The 20,379-nt window shown below is 37.5% G+C and overlaps 1 protein-coding gene across 2 annotated transcripts in view; it reads left to right on the top strand.

Moving 5' to 3' along the window:
* Positions 1-20,379, top strand: part of GRM8 (glutamate metabotropic receptor 8) — a 747,950-nt gene that overhangs the window by 599,428 nt on the left and 128,143 nt on the right. For both annotated transcript variants that reach the window (XM_039243493.1, XM_039243502.1), the window contains exon 7: positions 7,529-7,665. In XM_039243493.1, the coding sequence (XP_039099424.1) occupies positions 7,529-7,665 (137 nt within the window). The remainder of the gene's footprint in view (positions 1-7,528; positions 7,666-20,379) is intronic.

Genomic DNA, 20,379 nt, shown 5'->3' with positions numbered 1-20,379 from the left:
TACTTTTTGACATCATATTATTTTGCATATATTGGGTTACGCAAAATGTATTACTAAAAATAATCTCATCAATTTTCTTCTACTTTTTTAAAGCTTCTTTAGAGAACAGCTTTAGATTTCCAGAAACACTGGGTAGATAGTCTAGATGGTTCTCATATTTCACCCCCCCAAACACACACAGTTTCTCCAATTATTAACATTTTGTATTAGTATAGTATGTTTGTTACAATTAATAAACCAACAATAATACATTGTTATTAATTAAACTCCATAGTTGACATTCATTCTTTCTGTTTGACAGGTAAGGGGTTTTAACTTAGGTTTTGGCTTGATTCAATGTTAGCTACTAACTAAGAGAGGAAAGACTGTGAGGGATATGTTTGGATGAAAAAGAATCAAATGTTTCTGGATGCATAAAGTTTAGGATTACTATGCAACCAACGGAGTTACAAATAGTTGGGTAAGTCTGCAGTCAGGGATAGATATATAATTTTGAGACTCATCTGTGAAGGTATGAGGTTAAATTTCAAATTAAAATGGTGTGAAGGGGCACCTGGGTGGCTCAGTCGATTTAGTGTCAGACTCTTGATTTCAGCTGAGGTCATGATCTCATGATTCATGGGATTGAGCCCAACATTTGACTCTGTGCTGACAGTGCAGAGTTCTTGGAGTGCTTTCTCTCCCTCTCTCTGCCCCTCCCTCACTCTTTCTATCTCTCTCTCAAAATAAATAAATAAACCTTAAAAAAATGGTTTGAAGAGTTAGCAGGATATAAGACAATGGAGAGAGTGAGGACAGCTCACTTAAAAAGTTCTGTTTTATAGTTAAGGAGGAGAGTGGATAAATGAGGCAATAGAGTTAATAATGGGTTTTCTGCTTTGCCTTTTTTTTTTTTTTAATGTGAGAGTTATTAGAACTCATTTGTTAACAGAATGGAATACTATGGACAGTCTAAATCTGTTGATGTCAAAGGAAGATGAGATACCCCTGAGATATCTGTGCACGGAGAGTGAGCCTTGAGGTCCTTGTACCAGGGGCGAAGCATGCCTGTGACTGGAGGGACATGTCCCCAGTAGGAGGGAGATCAAGATGAGTGTAGATGTAGGTAACTCATAGGTTTTGTGGTGGAGTGATGAGGGAGTTTTGTCTGACTGCTGCTTTTCCTCAGTGAGAAGGTATGAGACCAGCTGAAGTGACGGAGGGAGGTGTTGGGTATGTGAGACATGAAACAGTCCATCATCCAGCGTGGGGAAATGGACTCACCGGCGAAGTGTGAAAGGACTGCAAAACAATGTTGACTGCACTCTTTGGATCTGAGGCCATGAATTTAAAGTAAGACCAGAGAGCAGGCTGGGACTAGATGAAGCAAGGGTGGTGTTTAATGTGCAGAATTTAGGGAAGCACTCGCTCTCACAGTCGTGCCCGAGGCACCTCACCTGCCTCAGCCTAGGCTCGCCCTTGCCAGACATTAAAGTTTTACGATTTTCTCAAACAATACTCAGCTGCTTGAATATAGGCAAAGAAGATATACTATTGAGTTCAATCATGATTGTGATTTGGCAGAGGAATAAAATTGGTTGGAAGGAGATCATAGAACCTATGTAAGAATAAGAAGGAAGGGAAACTATTGTGGGGGTGAAGGATAATGACAAATTGGGTTGATAAATTAATCAATAAATTTAGGGGATCATAGAATGGTTGCAGTGGGGGTGGAGGGTGGTATCCAGAGAGTGGGAGATGATGCAGTTCCTGGCAAGGACAACTTTTAGACTATGATCATAGTAGCGGGTGGTGAGACACATAAGAGGGATGATCATTGGAAGTGAGGAAGTCAGTTAATGCAGAGGCCAATATGTTAAGTCATCCTGGTGGATGATGAGGCCACCAAGAATGCTAACGGGAATAGGGATGAAAAAGGATACAGAGTCAGATGCTAAAGTCTTCAATGAACAAAGGCTGACTAACTGATATATGTAATAGTAATGTGCCTGATTCCTAAATAATTAACCTATAATATGATTCTAATTCAAATATATAGGTCTGTTTATTGATTTTAATAAATACTTGAGAAAATAAATCGGATAAGGAAAAGGTGAGCATGAATAATTGAGATTCTGTTGAAGATTGCTATTTCCTATAGCATTTTGGTCAATGACTTAAGTCTTATATATTCATTCTTTTAAGGGAGCCAAAGCTCACTAAATCAACTGATTTCATTTTTCACTTTCTCATTTTTTTCATGCTTACCCAGTAGTGTACGTTGTTATGAGAAGGAAAATGGATAAAGTTTTGTAGCAAGAGGGAGAAAGGAAAGTAATAAACATGACAATAAACTGAGTGGCTTACACTTATAAATATATTTATAATATTTGCCCATAAAGGCAAATGAATTATTCTTGCATTGCATGTTGCATTGTGGAAATAAGCTAATGTAGATCAAGGGAGCATAAGCATAGGCAAAAGAACGGATAATGATGATCATGGTTTCCATTTATTGCACACCTATCGTGTGCCAGCCATGCATTAAGTGCTTTGCATACATCATCTCATGTAACCTTCATAATAACCCAGGGAGGTAGAGGTTATTATGCTCCCTTGATGGTTGAGAAAACAGATTTTAGTGAGGGTAACTTGCCCAGATCACACAGGTAATTGGCAGAGCCAGAAATCAAACTCAGTCCCCGAATCCCAAGCTTATACTCTTCCCCAGAACAGTGTTCAACAGAGCCAACATTTGCAAATAAAATCTTTATTAGATGTATCATTTTTTCCTACAAAAACATATTGAAGCGCTTGATATGCCTAGTAATAAAAATAGATAGTTTTTTCAATGCATTTCTTATTGAGAAGAGAATATTCCAGGAGATGTATAGACTCTGAGAGTGGTACTTGACAAGAGTTATCTAACAGCTCCACGTTGTTTATTTCCATTTCTCCCCTAGTGCATATCAATTAAGAAGTTTTATAAAAAATTAATACACTTCAATATTTCTGAAATAACTAAGTCTAGGAGATAGTGTCTAGGAGATCTATATCTAAATACATGAATATCTAAATATATTTATATTTCTTACCTGTTTGTTGGTAAATCATAACAAAATGTTGGATATATGAGACACTTGTCATTTAAAATTGTTTTCTGGACAACATATCACTCAATCAGGTTTTTCAGGGGTGGTCAGATTCATAAAAAGGACATTTTAAACTTCTTCTTATAGCATGGCCCCTCCTAGCTATTCAAGGGTGTTCTTGGTTCCATAAACCAAAGAATCAGGGTAACCATTTGAGATGAGCCTATGTGTAATGGAGTCATTCTTCCTGTGAAAGGGTTGAAGTAATTCAACTGCAAGCCTAGCCCCAGATCAGAAATCAGATTAGTAAAACAAGTTGCAAGAGTGGTTTCCAACATCACACTGATAACAATGGGAAAGGGGCTCATTTGGTCCCTTCATTAGTGAATATAAAAGATGAGAAGTGATATACACGCATTTCATAATGTTATGGACAGGGAAAGTATGGATTTACTTGGGATCTTTAGTGAGTGAGTTATGCTTTACTGTAATTTATTGATTGCTCACTCAGAATGAAGCATACGGTCTTTAGTTCAGTGCCTACAAAGATTAGAGATACGTCCTGGCTGTGTTAAAGAAACCTCCTTTGTGAGGAAGGCAGAAGGTCTACCCAGTGTTGAGCACATAATAGACTCTCAAATATTTGTTGAATAAATGTTTTGATCGGGTATGAGGATGAATAGTAAAAGTATATGGAGTGTAGCGAGTGATATGATAGAGCAAGATGGGTTGCAAAGAGGCACTTAGGCTTTTGCTCCAGGTTTAGAAGCTCAAGCTTCTTCAGGTGTGACCTTTGAGCTGCATCTTGGAAGGAATTATATGGAGAAGAAGGGATAGGAGGAAGGGAATATATAAATAATAACATGTACAAAGGCAGAATGGTAAGAATGAGCATGGTGAATTCAGAGAACTAGATTTTAGGTATAGGTGGCATTATGCTGATAGAGAAGAAAGAATGGGGAGCCCGAGTAGCCTCAGTTAATCATCCAACTTGCTCTTGGCTCAGGTCAAGATCTCATGGTTTGTGAGTTCAAGCCCTCTATCAAGCCCTGTGTCTCTGTGTTGATGGTGCAGAGCTTGCTTGGGATTCTGTCGCTCCTTCTCTCTAACGCCACCCCCCACCCAAATGGACTTAAAAATAAGAAAAATAAAAAGAAAGAGGAGAATGAAGGTTAGATTAGTGAGGGTGGCTTGAGAAAAGCCATATATGATCCCTGAGAAGTTCCTATGTTTTCATATGGACACTGGATCTCACACACATCATTGCCATAAAAGCATAAGGGAAATTAATAATAAGTATTAACATTTGATACCTATATAATGTTTACTGTGTACTAAATATTTTACATATTTTAATTCATTTAATCTTCACATACTCCTCTGAGGTAGGAACTACTATTAACACATTTTAAAAATGAGACACATGAAATTCGGGGAAATTATGTAACTTACCTGAGATCATACATCTAATAAGTGACAGAGCTGGGGTTTGAACTCAGTGATCTGGCTCCAAAACCCCACACTCCTAACCATTTTAGTATATGCCTCTTAATACAATGTCAAGCTCAGTGTGACTTGTTGTTAATAATATTCAGTTAGACAATTATTATTTTTGTGATAATATAGCTCTCATTCACTTGCTTTCTAATAGACTTTGTCAAGTTGGAGAAAAGAGATGTAGAAACAGCTGGCATACTAAGAATGATATGTAACTCAGAGTACATTCATGAGAACATGTTACATGAGTGGCTTTCTACTATCTTAGGTATCATCAAGTTTAAATAGATTTAGACTACTGTGGTAGGAGATGAGAGGTCATTCAGTAAGGGATGTAACATTGTGGATTTTAGTTAGAGAAATCAATTTATTGCTTTATTCATGAAGAATACGACATGATAATTTTTTGAAGTGGTATATAGATGTCAGAATTGTTGATGATGTTGACGTGAAGATTATAAAGATATGTATTTTTCCATCCAGGAATCTCTTTCCCATTTGAATTTCCATTATCCTTTGTCTAGATATCACTTAAAGAATTTTTAGCATCTAATCTATTCCTCTGCATTGGTGTGTACTGGAAATACTTAGGGGTGAATAGTAATCATAATAATAATCTCTAATTATCCCATGCATTGTTCTGTGCACTTGACAGGTATTTGTTCATTTAATTCTTACAACAACTCTATATAAAAGTGTCATTATTACCTTGATTTTTCAGATGAGGAAACTTGGTTTTAAAGGTTAACCTGCTCAAGGTCACTAGGAGTTCTGTTTTGGTGAGGCATGGCGAATGGGTTTCCACTTGAGTGGAGTAGCTAAGATAGTACTAGTTGATTGGAGAGCTCCTATTTTATTCCCCAATTCCTCATTTCTTTCTTGATTTATATATAAAACCATTTCCCATGTGAATTAATAATAATAATAATAATAATAATTATTTAACTGCAGGCAGCTCTTCTAGGACTTCAACACATGCTCATATACATTGTTAAGTTCCCAAGTGACACTTGGATAGAAAGAAAGATACAAAGTTGTGGAAATAAATGGGGAGGTGGAGTTAGCATGGCCATGCAGCTCTTGACTCTCAGACCAGTGCTCTCCCCTCCATGCTATACCATCTCTTGTGGCCTCAGCAGTTTTGCAGATGCCAAGTATCTGTGATCCCATCAGAGATTTCATGCTGTGTCCAAATTTTAGAAACATTCCAGGGAACAGAGGGAATTAGACATCTCTCGATTAAATACTTGGAAACTACCCTAATTGCTGTTGTGTGACTGTGATTTTATTTATTTGCAAGTTATTGTCTTAAGTCATCCATGTTGTTTGATAAGTTAAATGTTTTAGAATTTTGTGATTATTGGGGCACCTGGGTGGCTCAGTCGGTTGGGCGTCTGACTTTGGCTCAGGTCATGATCTCACAGTTCGTGGGCTCAAGGCCCACATCAGGCTCTGTGCTCACAGCTAGCTCAGAGCCTGGAGCCTGTCTTCAGATTATGTATCTCCCTCTCTCTCTATGACCCTCTGTTCTGCTCACACTGCTCTCTATCTCTCTCTCAAAAACAAATTTAAAAAAAACCTTGAAAAAATTAGAATTTTGTGATTACTGGCATTCGTTGAAAACTCTTCAGGTAATAAACTCATAAAAATGGGATTGTTGATATATATAATTACTTGTAGTGTATATTTTGGGAGAGAACAATAGGAAAAGACAGCAAGAAGGAGATATGACAAGAAATTCAGTGGAGGTGCCTGCAGAGAGAAGATAGGGAAAAGAAAAGGGATTATTGGTATCCAGCGAATTTGTTGAGCTAGCAAAGAGTAATCCAACAAGATGAAGCAGGGAAATGGGTGAAGCTAAAAGCTGTTACAGAAGAGGAAGGTCTATTCAGCTTGTGAGGCTACATGGAATGAGAAAACATGGCAGCAATCCCTTACTACTTTTTAAAATGCTTATCTATCTATTTTGAGAGAAAGAGAGAGAGAGATAGACAGAGACAGACAGAGAGTGTGTGTGCGCGTGCACATGCAGGGGAGGGGGGCAGAAAGGAGGGAGAGAGAAAATCCCAAGCAGGGTCTGTGCTGTCAATGCAGAGACCCACGTGTGGCTCATTCTCATGAACCCTGAGATCATGACCTGAGCAAAAACCAAGAGTCAGTTGCTTAACCGACGGATCTACCCAGGCATCCCACCTTTCTCCTCTTAAAACCTGAGAATATATAACACTTAATAAGTGGAAAAGTAAAAGTGAGCAAAAGCTATTAAGAGAAAAGTTGAAAGCTTCTTAGAAAAATGAGACTTTAGAAAATACTATTATCTCTTGAATCCTGCTGCCCTGCCCCAGTGAATTGGTGGAACTTTTATGATCTGGGACTTACCAGCCATCACTGTCTTGCTCATTCAGAGGTTCCCAACATCGGCCTACATTGATATAGTCTTGGGCAGAGGTAGCAGAAGCAGTGGCTTAGAAGAGAAATTGAATAGGGAACTGCTTCAGAGTGGAGTTCAGGTCAGAATAAAGCAAAGCTCCAGAGAATTTGGCTAGGATGTTCTTCTGCCAGATTTTGAGTTGTTGTTTGTAGTTCATATTATATAGTAGGTGTTATGCTTCAGGACATTTACACTCTTCTCTATTGACTGTCATTCTCTGTAGCGAGGATGGAATATTCAGCCTATCAACTTCTATTTATTTAACTGTTATGTACATTGCCTAACTTGGATACTCACCATTTACTTTCTAATGTGCATAATAAAGCATGTCTTCTTCCTGTATGTACGTCTGGGCTTCTTTTTGTGTAGAAGATATTATGCTATCAAGAATGACCTTGTATGGATTACAATCTTCATATCTCTTACTACACACAATATATTTTTATCTACCATTCTTTCTTAGAGAAAAATAAGCTCAGTGGGCTATCTTACTAAAACTTTATTAACATTGTTTTCTAAACATTTATAGGCAGTGCAGGGACACCTGTCACTTTTAATGAAAATGGAGATGCTCCTGGACGTTATGATATCTTCCAGTATCAAATAACCAACAAGAGTGCAGAATACAAAATCATTGGGCATTGGACCAATCAGCTTCATCTAAAAGTAAGTATCACTGTAAATTTGCATTAATGGATAATAATTCTCAAATAGGAATGCTTTAAGTTTGTAAATATACATTTCATTAGACTTGATTGTCTTATAATTAAGTTTTCAGAAAATGTCTGATTTTATCCTTCCTTCAACTTTGAAATGTTATGGAAAATCTTAAATGTCTGTAGAGAAATCTGGTATGTAGGGATTTAATGAAAGATCTCATTTCTTTTTAAGTGACTGTATTATATTTAGGGAAATTTTGCCCTTTTCTGAAAGACTCACTTGTTTACATGTTGGTACACTCTGTGTGTGTGTGTGTGTGTGTGTGTGTGTGTGTGTGTGTGTGTGTTGTGGGAAAAGAATGACAGAGTGTGCCATGAATGATTACATGTAGGCTTAAAAGTAAATGTATTTTACCTTTGCTGTTTTGGAAATTGAGACCTTATGGCTATGCCTGAAGGATGGAAGTGAATCATGATCTGTATTTGCAAACCTCTTTGAATCACACCAGAGCAAGTTAATGTACACACAGGCGATGGTCGGATCCTTTAACAGCCTTTTGGGCTGCCTCCTGTCCCTACCTACCTGGGGTGCTATCAAGGCCCAAGACCCACAGGTTTTGTATTTCCTAGAAGAGGCCATGTGAGGGAAACTTGGAGAGCCCAGCTTAAGCAGGGTCCCAGGGCCTGGGAGTGGTGCCAAAGGTGGCTGGGCATTTGCCTGTCCTGGTGTCACCTAACAAGGAGCTCAGTCTCCTCCTGCTGGGTCTGGCAGGGACCTGGCAGGAGCAGCGTGCAGGATGGCTGTGGGGTGCAGGGGCTTCATCAGTTGTGCCTGGATGGTGTCAGCCCTTCAGAGAGGCTCTCCCAGGGGAAGGGTCTGCGGGGACATTGGAGAGAGCTATGTGGTGCCGGCCCCCACCAATTATAAGGGGCTCTGGAGCAGGAAGCTGAACCTGAACCTGAGAGATAAGGGAGGTGCAGAAAGGGAGCAGGGCTGTCAGTGGCTGCATGAGGGTGTTGGGTGACTGGAGCAGCACCTATTTACCACTAGGTAAGGAATTAGTTCACATTTTAACAGCCATCCTGTGATATCAGCGCACTGGCTCTTTCCAGTACAGAGAAATAAGGAACGTGCCCTATAGTCTCAGCTGAGGATTGGCGTTCATTCATTCAGCACGTCTTCGACAATGGGAAAATAGGACTATCTACAGGGACTTAGTGTTTCCTCTGTAGGCAGTCATGGGCTTTGTAAATGCTTCAAATAAGCTAGAAACATATTCGTGTACTGCCTGTTGTTCTAATGTGTATTTCAGTCTTTCCCGTAATGAAATATCTCTTCTCGATTCTCAAAGCCTTCATAACACTGTGAGAATTAGTATACCTCTTAAATGAACAATTAAGCTCATTTCTTAGCCATCCCTTATCCTAGCTAAAAGTAAAAGCTTATGACGTACACGAGGGTGGAGATCATTCTTGTCTGTATGTGTGTAACATGCTCACATGTGCTTTCTTGTGTTTGTACCCATTCAAAAGACATCAAGTTGGTATTTTTAATACAGCTTTTTACTTCTGTACCTCCAAAGAGAGCTCCTGAAGTGGCATACTTATTCTGCATCAGTCACTGAAGTTTTCAACAAGGAGGCAGATGATGAGAAATAATAACAGTAGGATATTTATGATCTACTGTCTCTGAAATGACTTCCTGATAATTATCACACTTCGGCATTCAATAATGCACAAAGACAGCTTATATTTCTAACTATTGTTGTGCTTTGTAAGACCATGTATCTGCAGTTAACTACATGCAGCAGCCTGAAGAAATCTTATCTACTGTTCCGCAACCCAAATTAACATATACTGAAGCATACTTTTGATAAGTCTACAAGTCATTAATGCCGATCTGAAAATCAATAGTTTCGTCAAAAGCTCTTTTGAAAGTGAACCTATGTGAAATAAAATAATTAAGCATGACAAAGAGAATTTGATAAGGGTTAAAATAGGTTAGCTACTTTTTATCTGATATTTATTAATGCCAAACTGCCTATTACATTCTATGACTAAGGATGTGCATAACAAAGTTCAGTGGTTGAAAAAATGTCCACTATACTAAGATGCCTAAAATATTTTTACAAACAAGTATATATATACACACACACACATCTTTCTATGTATGTGCATGATGTATTTATTATAAAACCTCATATTAATCTCAAGCTGTTCTTTTATGTACGTTTAACAGTGCATGAGAGTTTTATGCTTATTATTCTGTTATTGCTCATTAAATATATCAAAACAATTTGTAAGAGTTATTTCTTATGCATGATTATGACCATTTATAACTATATAGCAGTACCAGCTTTACTGAAACAGAGATTGTATCCCTCAGAAGAAAAGTAAGTAAATTAGACTGTGGGGAAAGATTGTAAGTCAGGGTTGACTTCTGGAGTCTAGCAGGACAAATTGTTTCTTCTTCGATCAGTGACCTGTTTGAAGGTGGGGTGGGGAGTGCTTGGAAAGTGACCAATTTATTAAAGTTCTGCTTAATCACTCTCAACAATAGCTAAAACATGGAAAGAGCCTAAGTGTCCATCAATGGACGAATGGATCAAGAAGATATGGTTTATCTATACCGTGGAATACTACATGGCAGTGGGAAACAATGAAATCTGGCCATGTGTAGCAACATGGATGGACCTTGAGGATGTTATGCTGAGCTAAATAAGTCAGGCAGAGAAGGACAAATATCACATGTTTGCACATATAGGAGGATTAGGAGGAACTTAACTGAGGACCATGGGGGAGAAGAAGGGAGGAAATGGTGGGGGAAAGGGAGAGAGGCAAATCATGAGAGACTCTTGAATGCTGAGAAACAAACTGAGGACTGATGGATGTAGGGGGAGGTGGGAGATGGGCATGGAGGAGGGCACTTGTGGGGATGAGCACCGGGTGTTATATGGAAACCAATTTGACAATAAACTATTTGTAAAAAAAATAAAGTTCTGCTTACATATTAGTCAAGGCACCAAACAAATGCTTTGCTTCAGTTTTATCATCTGTAAAATGGACACTTATTAGCACTTATTTTATATGATTGTAATAAGAATTAAATGAAATAATATAATGAAGCATTTAGTCCAGAGCTTGGCACACAGAGAATCGATAAACATTACCTATTCTTAATCCAGTGTCTTGTGAGTCTATATGGCCAGTGGGAGACATGATAATCGATGTTGTGAGTAAAACACTGCTCATTATAGAGGCACTTGAATTTGCTTCAGAAAATTCTGAGAGAATCTCTTCATCAAAATGCTGACCATTTGTCTCCATAGCCCATTGTTTCTTCTTATCTTTAATATTGGCCTTAATACTTTAGAAAATCTATCTACACTTGAAAAGTAACCTTTATGTAAGATGAATGTAAACTTTCTGAATGATAGCATATGGCTAAGTAATGTCAGCTAGGCAATTATTTTTTGAATGGATTTGATAGATTTCTTCTGTGCACATGCTCTGTGCTAAGTTTTGGGACTGGAGGGGATATGTGGTTCTCAGGGTCCTCATAGACTGGAAGGATAGCCCGACACTCAATGCTAGCGCAGTGAGGCAGGTGTGTGGATGAAGGTGCCTGCAGTGTCTCTGAGCAGCAGCCCAGACAGATGCTCCTAATCTGGCCTGGCTGCTGCTGCTGGTTGTGTTGAGGGCCAGGGAAGGATACTCTTCCCTGTGCTCCCGTGTACTCCATCTCTCCTCAGTCTATTAAACCAGATTTACAGTAGATTTTACACTCTCATTAGTAAGCATTTATCAGCCAGTTATTGGATTGAATTCTGCTTCTTTTCAAAGAGCCAGTTTTTCTGGCTGAATTCAACCATAGGACGATTTCATACACAGACGGTATATGATGAAGCATATATGAGTGTGACAGATTTGCTCTGAATGTAACTTAGTGGAGTGAAAGAATTTTTAAAACAAGCAGAGGATTTTTTTTCTTTTTCCTGGAAAATTATGAGGTGTTTTATTTCCTCAAAAGCGTGTCTTTATTGTTCCAAATATTATTGCTTCTTTTTCTTTATGATGGAACTAACATATGTTCTTAATGTAGCAACTACAATCAGTTCGTATAATTGTTTAGTTTGACTTAGGTTTTCTATTCAGTAGTCTCAGTCCATGCATGAAGGGCGTGTTGTCTGAGAGTGAATTTGAACAATTAGGTCTCTCCATTTTGTTAGACTGAATCTCTCAAGAGGCAGGTGGTCTTTATTAGTGATTACAGAACATATTGTAACCTAGAGGTTCCGAGTAAACAGAAGAGCCTGAACTGCAAGGAGAGGAGCCATATGCTGCTGTAAGTCCACAGGGAGAAGGTATATGGAGGTTACTGGATGTACCTAAAATAACTCAGGGCTCACTTTCTTATACTTCCAATCAGAGCTTACTGTTTTTTTATCTTTTAGTTTGTATTTTTTGATTATGGTAGGAATGAGGCAGATGGTATTGCTTGTCTTCTCTTTTTATTCAAGTAAATAATTTGGAAATAAATAATAGTAAAGGATAGCAACTTTATAAGAGAGTCTCAACCATGATTGTTAGTGGCACAGTGTGAGTGATTTGCAGAAGGACTTCATTGACCCTGATTTAATTTTAATTGGGTCATTCCATAGATGAGAGTTACTCTTCAAGAGGTACTGAATCCTGACCCTCAGTTATCTCATCTGTTAAGTGGGAATAATAAATGGGCTTATTATGAAGACTGAATGCATTAGAATACAGTGGTGAAGAATGTGACCTCAAAGTCAGAAAAATATTTGAATTACAACCTTCTATTCATGAATCTTGTAGCCATGGACATGTTATTTTACCTTTTTTAGTCTTATATTCTTCATCTGCATGAAACAGTCATAATTACTTCATAGTTCTTGAGGTAATTAAAGGAAATCACATACACAAAGATTGTAGAACATTGCTTGCCATATATTCACTGTTACATGAATATGGTAATAATAATTTGTTTTGTTTTGCCACAGTAACTAGTCTATTGCTGAGATCCTGTAGTTTCTATCTAAAATTCCATATATGCAAAGTCTTTTTTGCCTTTATTTTGATGTTTTGAGTAGGGATTAACCTTAAAAAGAAGTACATACAGGGGCGCCTGGGTGGCTCAGTTGGTTGAGTGTCCAACTTCAGCTGAGGTCATGATCTCACAGTTTGTGGGTTCGAGCCCCACATCAGGCTCTGTGCTAACAGCTCAGAGCCTGGAGCCTGCTTCAGATTCTGTACCTCCCTCTCTCTCTGACCCTCCCCTGCTCACACTCTGTCTCTCCCTTTCTGTCTCAAAAATAAACATTAAAAAATTAATTTAAAAAAAGAAATACATACACCATGATAACATTTCTGTGCCTGTACAATAAACCCAAAACATTTATTTTAGTAATAAAATGGGCTCCATGCTTTGGGGGCAGCCAGAAACTTGAGCAAAATACTTGGTGTTTAGCCTGATTAAATCTCTCTTTCCTACGTGCGCTCTCTCTCTCTCAGAAATAAATAAAACATTTTAAAAATTAAAAAAAAGGGGGGGCGCCTGGGTGGCTCAGTCAGTTATGCATCCAACTTCAGCTCAGGTCATGATCTCATGGTTCATGGGTTCGAGCCCCGCGTCGGGCTCTGTGCTAACTGCCAGCTCAGAGCCTGGAGGCTGTTTCAGATTCTGTATCTCCCTCTCTCTCTGACCTTCCCCTGCTCACGCTGTCTCCCTCTCTCTCAGATATAAATAAAACATTAAAAAACATTTAAAAATAAAAAAAATTAATCTGTCTTTCTTATGTGTATGTAGTATATATCATTTATAATATAATATTTTAATATAAATATATTTTAATATAATGTTTAATTATATGTATATATATATTTGCCTGTAAGTGGTTAGTCAGGTACATGCTGTAACTGGAGTTTCCTCAACTTTCTTGGAATACAAATTGAAGGAATTCCTCAGTGTCCTCATTTGCCTTGTGGGTTTGCTGTTTTGGATAAACATCACAAGTTTTTAATCAAAACCATTAGATTAATTAAATAGAGAAATAGATTTTCTATAATGAAGGGTATTGAAATAGTCTTGAAGTAAAGATGGGTTGAAGGAAGCTGGAACAGTATTTGAGGGGAGACTTGATCCTTTATTTGCTTGGACTCTTAGATGTCATGTATTTTCTCTTTGCCTCGATTTCCCCATTTGCAAAGTTGCCTACATTTAGAAATTCTCTTCCATATCATTGTCAGTGCTTATGAAAGACAGTTCACCCTGTGAGGCCAGCATGTACAAGCTCTTCCTTTCCCACAAACCATGAATGTAAAGCCAATTCTCTGAGACCTTTCATCACATTCTGACAGAACTTTAAATGCTACGGTAGTTCCTGTCTGTATACTCTATCCTGAAAGACTACTTTGCTTCCATTCCTTACCAGATGACTATTAGTCAAGACTATCATTTTATTTATTAGATGCAAATATATTCCTTTTTTTAAAAAAAGTCATTTTGGGGTCAGTAGCTATATCTCTGTTTATGAGAAAACAAGCATTTGATAAATTCATGTTTTTGACATGTTGAGCAAATGTCAAGGTGATTAAATTTTAACCAGGTTCTTGCTAGCCTAGAGTAGTTGCTCAGTAAGTATTTGTTAAATGTCATGAATAATATGCTGATATTTTCTAAATACTGACTGAATATGGGACAGTGATCCAAGATTATTGATTAGGGAGTGGAATTGTGCACAGATTATTTATTCAGTGACTGCTCCTTGCCAGGCAGGATGCTAAGTGTTGAGGAGAACAAGGTTCAATAAAATAAACTTCCAGATATTAAAAGATTTGCAGTTCATTAAAGGCAACTGTATACTTAAATAATTACAATAAAAGCATAACCAGGGAGAGATTAAAGAACAAACTATGAATTCAGAAGGTATAATGATTACTTTCAACTACAAGGACTGGATAAAATTTCTTGATAGATGAGATTCAAACTGATATTCAGTTATTCTGGTGGCCAGAAATGATTGCAAGAGTGTGTAGTTCATGGAAAAAGCATCCATCCATCTCCATCCATCCATTCATCCACCCATTCCAGAATAAAGTACCTTCAATGTGCCACTGCTATGCTAAGTGTGTAATGATGTAGAGGTATTTCAGATTCAGTTCATAGGGTCCCCCCTGAATGAACACTAAGTAGCAGCAGAATCCAAGGTAATGTCTGGTTCATGAGTCCACATTGCATCCATCCATGTTCCTTTATTCTTATCTGTCTTAAGCACACATTCTTATTGATAAAGTAAGATTAGTGTTCACAGAGAAACATATTCTGTTTTGGTCTGGAAACTGGGAAATTGGGAGCTGTTTTGATCCAACTGGTTTGCAATATCCCCATAGAGAGAAGTTGGGAAAACCCTAACACTTGGATGGCCTGAAGAAAGAAGCCTGACGTTTAGAAGGCTTCTACCATTTGTCCTCAGAGAAACACTGATAATTTAGGGCAAAGAACCTATTGTACTTGTCTTTGAATCTTTAACAATTAGCACAATGTGGGTCTCACTCAATATTCATTAAATAAATTAAAGAACTAAAAAATAAAAGTACTGTTATTTTTACAAGACCATAAATTTGAGCTGACCCTAAAATACTAATCTGGAGATAAGGTACAACCTAGAGCACATGGGGTAAGGGTAAAACTCAGAGCCATAACAGTAATCAGGGATAAAGTCAGATACAAAAGCCAGAATGGAGAATCTAGTTTAGGATACACCTAATCAAGCCCCATAAAGAAGAAGGGAGAATCCAAAGTCACAGACAAGAGGAGTATGTGTAGGGGGCCCCATAAAATTCTGCAGGCATTACTGTTACTGTTACCACTGTCTTTTATTCCTGCCACGCCATTTGCAGAGCTTCCCATACCCTGTAGGACCTCAACGTTGTTTAGTGGCTTTGATGCTTACTTTGAAAGAGCAATATCCATTGCTGCCTGTTTGACAGATTCTCTCTGCCTTATCTGTCCATCTACGTGGTTTGAGGCTTGTTCCATAAGATACTTAAAAGGGTTTACTAAGATACATTACACAGTAGAATAAACAAACCAGGAAATTAGGAAGGTAGGATAAAGAGAGTTAATAAATTTTAGTTAGTAGTCAAGTTTGATTTCCTCATCAGTAATTGGCTGTTCAGTAGAGTAATATTTTAAGAACAAAATTATGCCATATAAAAATATGGCTTCCTGAATAAAGTGCCTCCAATGTGCCATTGCTGTGATATTTTAAGAATATGCCATATAAAATATGGTTTAATCTGATTAAGATTTGAGATTCTGGAATCAGTTATATCAGTGTTGTTGGAGGCAGATTCCTGGAGTAATCTAACAGCATCCAGGGAATCTAGTAGTTTATCAGAGAAATGTAAGTAGAACATTAAAAAGCCTATCATTATTGATGAAAATAAAGAAGTAGTTGTAAGTGCTTAAAAAGCTATTTTAAAATTTTTAACGTTTTTTTTATTTTTGAGAGACAGAGAGACAGCGCATCAGCAGGGGAGGGGGAGAGAGAGAGGGAGACACAGAATCTGAAACAGGCTCCAGGCTCTGAGCTGTCAGCACAGAGCCCAACACGGGGCTCAAACCCACGAACTGTGAGATCATGACCTGAGCCGAAGTCGGACTCTCAACCGACTGAGCCACCCAGGTGCCCCTTAAATAGCTATTTTAATAAAAATTGTGACAATGACACAGAAAGGGAAATTAAAACTTAATGATAGAGATCAAATTAGAAAACGCAAATCAGAAAAAATATGATGCAAGTCAAAGAAGGACATAACATAAAATACAAAATGCTTCTTTTTATTTTATGCTTCCTTAATATTAATATTGCAGATAACCTATTTTTGTTAATGTTTTATTTATTTCTAGGAGAGAGAGAGAGACAGTGTGAGCAGGGGAGGTCAGAGAGAGAGGGAGTCACAGACTGAAACAGGCTCCAGGCTCTGAGCTGGCAGTCAGCACAGAGCCCGACGCGGGGCTCGAACCCACAAACCGTGAGATCATAACCTAAGCGAAAGTCGGACGCTTACCCGACTAAGCCACCCAGGCGCCCCACAAAATGCTTCTTTATATCAACACCAAAAATGGACAAAGGAAGATGGTGATGCTTGACTTTTATGGGGATAATAAAGTAATAAAAATTATAATAAATGGCATTTAAATCCCTATTCTAACCTTTGGAGAAGTAAAGTAAGTACAATTTTAACATGATGAGTAGAATAGGAAAGGTCAAAATAAGGTTATAAACATAAAATGATAATGTAGAATAGAGGAATAACTAGTAAAAAAAAGTCATTTTCTTATGGTAAAATTGCTAAAATATATGTGAACCCTGTATGCTAGGGTACTTTTAAAAAGCTCAGTGGACACATCAGTGTTATTCAAAATCTATAATGTGCAAGAGAATTACAAGTAAGAACTAAAAAGTATTATATATGAATAAAATATGTCATCCCAGCTATAGATAGAGGTCAGTAGCTGATAAGGGCATGAAACTAAGAAGAATAAAGTTACTATGTCTGTTGACTGAATCAAAAGTTTAGCATGGCATCTTTTCTTAAAATTTGCACTATTTAAGGAAGGAAAATAGAGACAGAACCTGGATCTTCCCCAAAGTCTCTGTACCATTTTATAGGTTATCGGTCATTACCACCAAATGAAGTTTTAGAAATGTACAGTTGGGTATAAACTAGGGTGTTGTAACATAAGTACATAAGTAAATGACAGAGACATACAACAAAGACACATAAAAGTACCAAATTTTACTATTCTTTTATTGCTTTTTGATCTAAAATCATTTTTTAATTAAAAAGTTAATATTTTATATATTTTTGAGACAGAGACACAGGGCATGAGTGGGGAAAGGGCAGACACACACACACACACACACACACACACACAGAATCTGAAGCAGGCTCCAGGCTCTGAGCTGTCAGCACAGAGCCCGATGCAAGGCTCCAACCGTGAGATCATGACCTGAGGCTAAGTCTGACACTTAACCAATAGAGCCACCCAGGCTCCCTTAAAATCATTTTTAATTAAACTTATTTTAAAATACATGCAGTTGTAACAAATAATAAGGAAAGATCTCATGTCCCTTTGCCTCTTTTTCCCCAACAATAACATCTTGAAAACTATAGTGTAATATTGCAATCAGGACATAGACATTTATATGGTCCACAAATCCCCCCAGTTTTACTTATGGTCATTTGGTGTGTGTGGGGGGGTGTAGTTCTGTGCAATTTTTTTTTACCTGTATTGGTTCATGTTTTTACCACTATGGTCAAGATACAGAACATTTTCATCCCCATGTTGCCCTTTAATTGCCAGATCCATTTCCCTCCCATACACCTCCCTCCAGTACCTCGCAACAACTCACATGTTCTCTATTTCTACAAATTTGTCATTGTAAAAAAATGGAATTATACTGTGTATAATCCTTTGAGTTTCAGCTTTTTTCATTCAAAGTAATTCCCTCAGAATTTATCCAAGTTGTGTATTCCTTTTCATTGCTCAGTATTATTCCACAGTATGGCTGTACCAAGTTTAACCATTCACTCTTTGAAGGACACCTGCAAAATAATAATGAATAAGCCTGCTGTGTATATTTGTGGAGTTTTATGTAGAGAGAAACAAGAAAGAGTGATACTGTATCTTAGAACTGAATGAAATTCATTTTTATATGGCAGTTTTAGATTTCTAGTTAACCCTTTAATACAGAATATTTTTAGAAAATAAGAAACAGAACATTACACCTTATCCTTACACTTGGGATAGTGATTTCTTGGACATGGTAAATTTACCACAATTGCAGCAAATGTACGTAAGGAGAAAAAGTTCTCAATTAAAAACAATTCTGTGTAGTCTAGCTCTTTTTAACGTAGTAGTGTGTGAAAAAAGACCTGTATTGTTTCTTCTTGTGCTTCTACTTTCCATCCCTGTCTGCTGTGTTCTGTTGCTGTCTGTGGCACTAAAACAAAATTCTTACTGGGTTTCCAAGACTTTCAAAGTTGCCCCTGCTCTGTATTTCTGAAGTTGACTCTGGTAGGCTTTGCTGTGTTAGTTCTCGTTTGACTGCTTTGTAGCTATCAGGTCATTTGGTACATGCATTTCTCTGCATGCAGGCCATGATTTTAGATTCCAAATATCAGACATGACTTCTAGATTAAGCTACCGTATGTTCTTTGAGACTACTGATCTAAACTCTTTGTAAAAATGTTTAAAGGGAAGCCAAAGGGACAAATTACGATGGAAATCTTCTAGTACAAACATACTTTGAGCTCGGTATCTGTGAATTAGATGTTTTAAACTTGGTGACTAATTACCCTATCCTTAATATTAGTTAATCAAAGAACCAGTTGATTTTTATAAATGGGGTGTGATTCGATAGGGTGTGTGATTTAATAGGTGAGTGATTTCATGTTGTTCACGGCACCAATGGACTTGAAGGACAGACCCTATGATGATGCAGGATGTATCCCCAGAGTTTAGGAGATTGATTTTCAGCCTGGGCTCTCACTAATCCTGAAATAGATTGGTGCTTTCCGACTTAATATTTGGGGCCTCAGTTTCCATGTTTATAAAATTACTAATTAAATATAACCTTTCACTAAAATTTCTTCCAGATCTATTACTTTCTAACTGAATACTTCAGATAATGAGTGTTACATGTATTTTCCTGTTTATTTACTTATTTTTAGATGAAAAAAGTACTGTCAGAGCACCTGGGTGGCTTAATTGGTTAAGAGTCTGACTCTTGATCTCAGTCACTCTTGATCTCAGCTCAGGTCTTGATCTCAGGGTTGTGATTTCAAGCCCCATGTTGGGCTCCATGCTGGGCATGAAGCTTACTTTAAAAAAGAAAGAAAGAAAGAAAAAGATAAATGTACTGTAAAAAAGTGTAAGGCCTCAATCATTCATCTATACAGAAGTGATGCTACAGTATAAAACTCACTAATCAGAGGTCTTATGTGATTAGTTTCAATTTGGGGGATTTATTTAAAGAAGCATGGCTGCTTACAGTCTATGAAAACTAAAATAGATATGGGAAAAGTCACCTTTGTTTTAATAAAAGTGTTAAAATTATTAATTAATGTTATTAATTAATGATACTTGTTATCTTTTGATTTTGCAGATACACGTTTTTATAATAGGCTTTAAAAATAGGACTGTGCTATAGGAAAGCTGTTTATTCTATTAGATGGACCAAAAATCAAACAGCTAAGTAGAAATAACTAATGTGATTTGGGCAATGCTTGTTTATTTGGAAATCGCTTTTCAGCAAAGATAATAAAGAGCTAAGTTCTATGTGAAGAGTTAGGGACCATCACAGTAGAGAAGAATAGGCCATATCTGAGCAATAAATGGGAGCTAGGCTTATTTTTGCTCCCATAAAAAAGGGGAAAATAAAATGATTTCAGAATTCCCACTATGCCATCTCAAATTTGGTTGCATTCAGCTTGTGACATTGAGACAATGAGCCCACAAGCATTTATTGCCCTTCACAAGCAGCATTTATTGCCCTTCACATTGTACACGGTAAGCAGCTTTATGTTTAGAGGTAGATGTATCGGGACTCATGCACAGAGATCACATCTCCATTCTGCCTTCATGCCTGCTTATCCATTTCCTGGGTCTCCCTGGACTTCTTCCCAC

The sequence above is a fragment of the Hyaena hyaena genome, unplaced genomic scaffold, assembly GCF_003009895.1.
Source record: "Hyaena hyaena isolate Hyena2069 unplaced genomic scaffold, ASM300989v1 scaffold_8, whole genome shotgun sequence".
Classification (NCBI taxonomy): domain Eukaryota; kingdom Metazoa; phylum Chordata; class Mammalia; order Carnivora; family Hyaenidae; genus Hyaena; species Hyaena hyaena.
The sequence above is the reverse complement of the archived record's forward strand: the minus strand, read 5'-3'. Positions and strand labels throughout refer to the sequence as shown.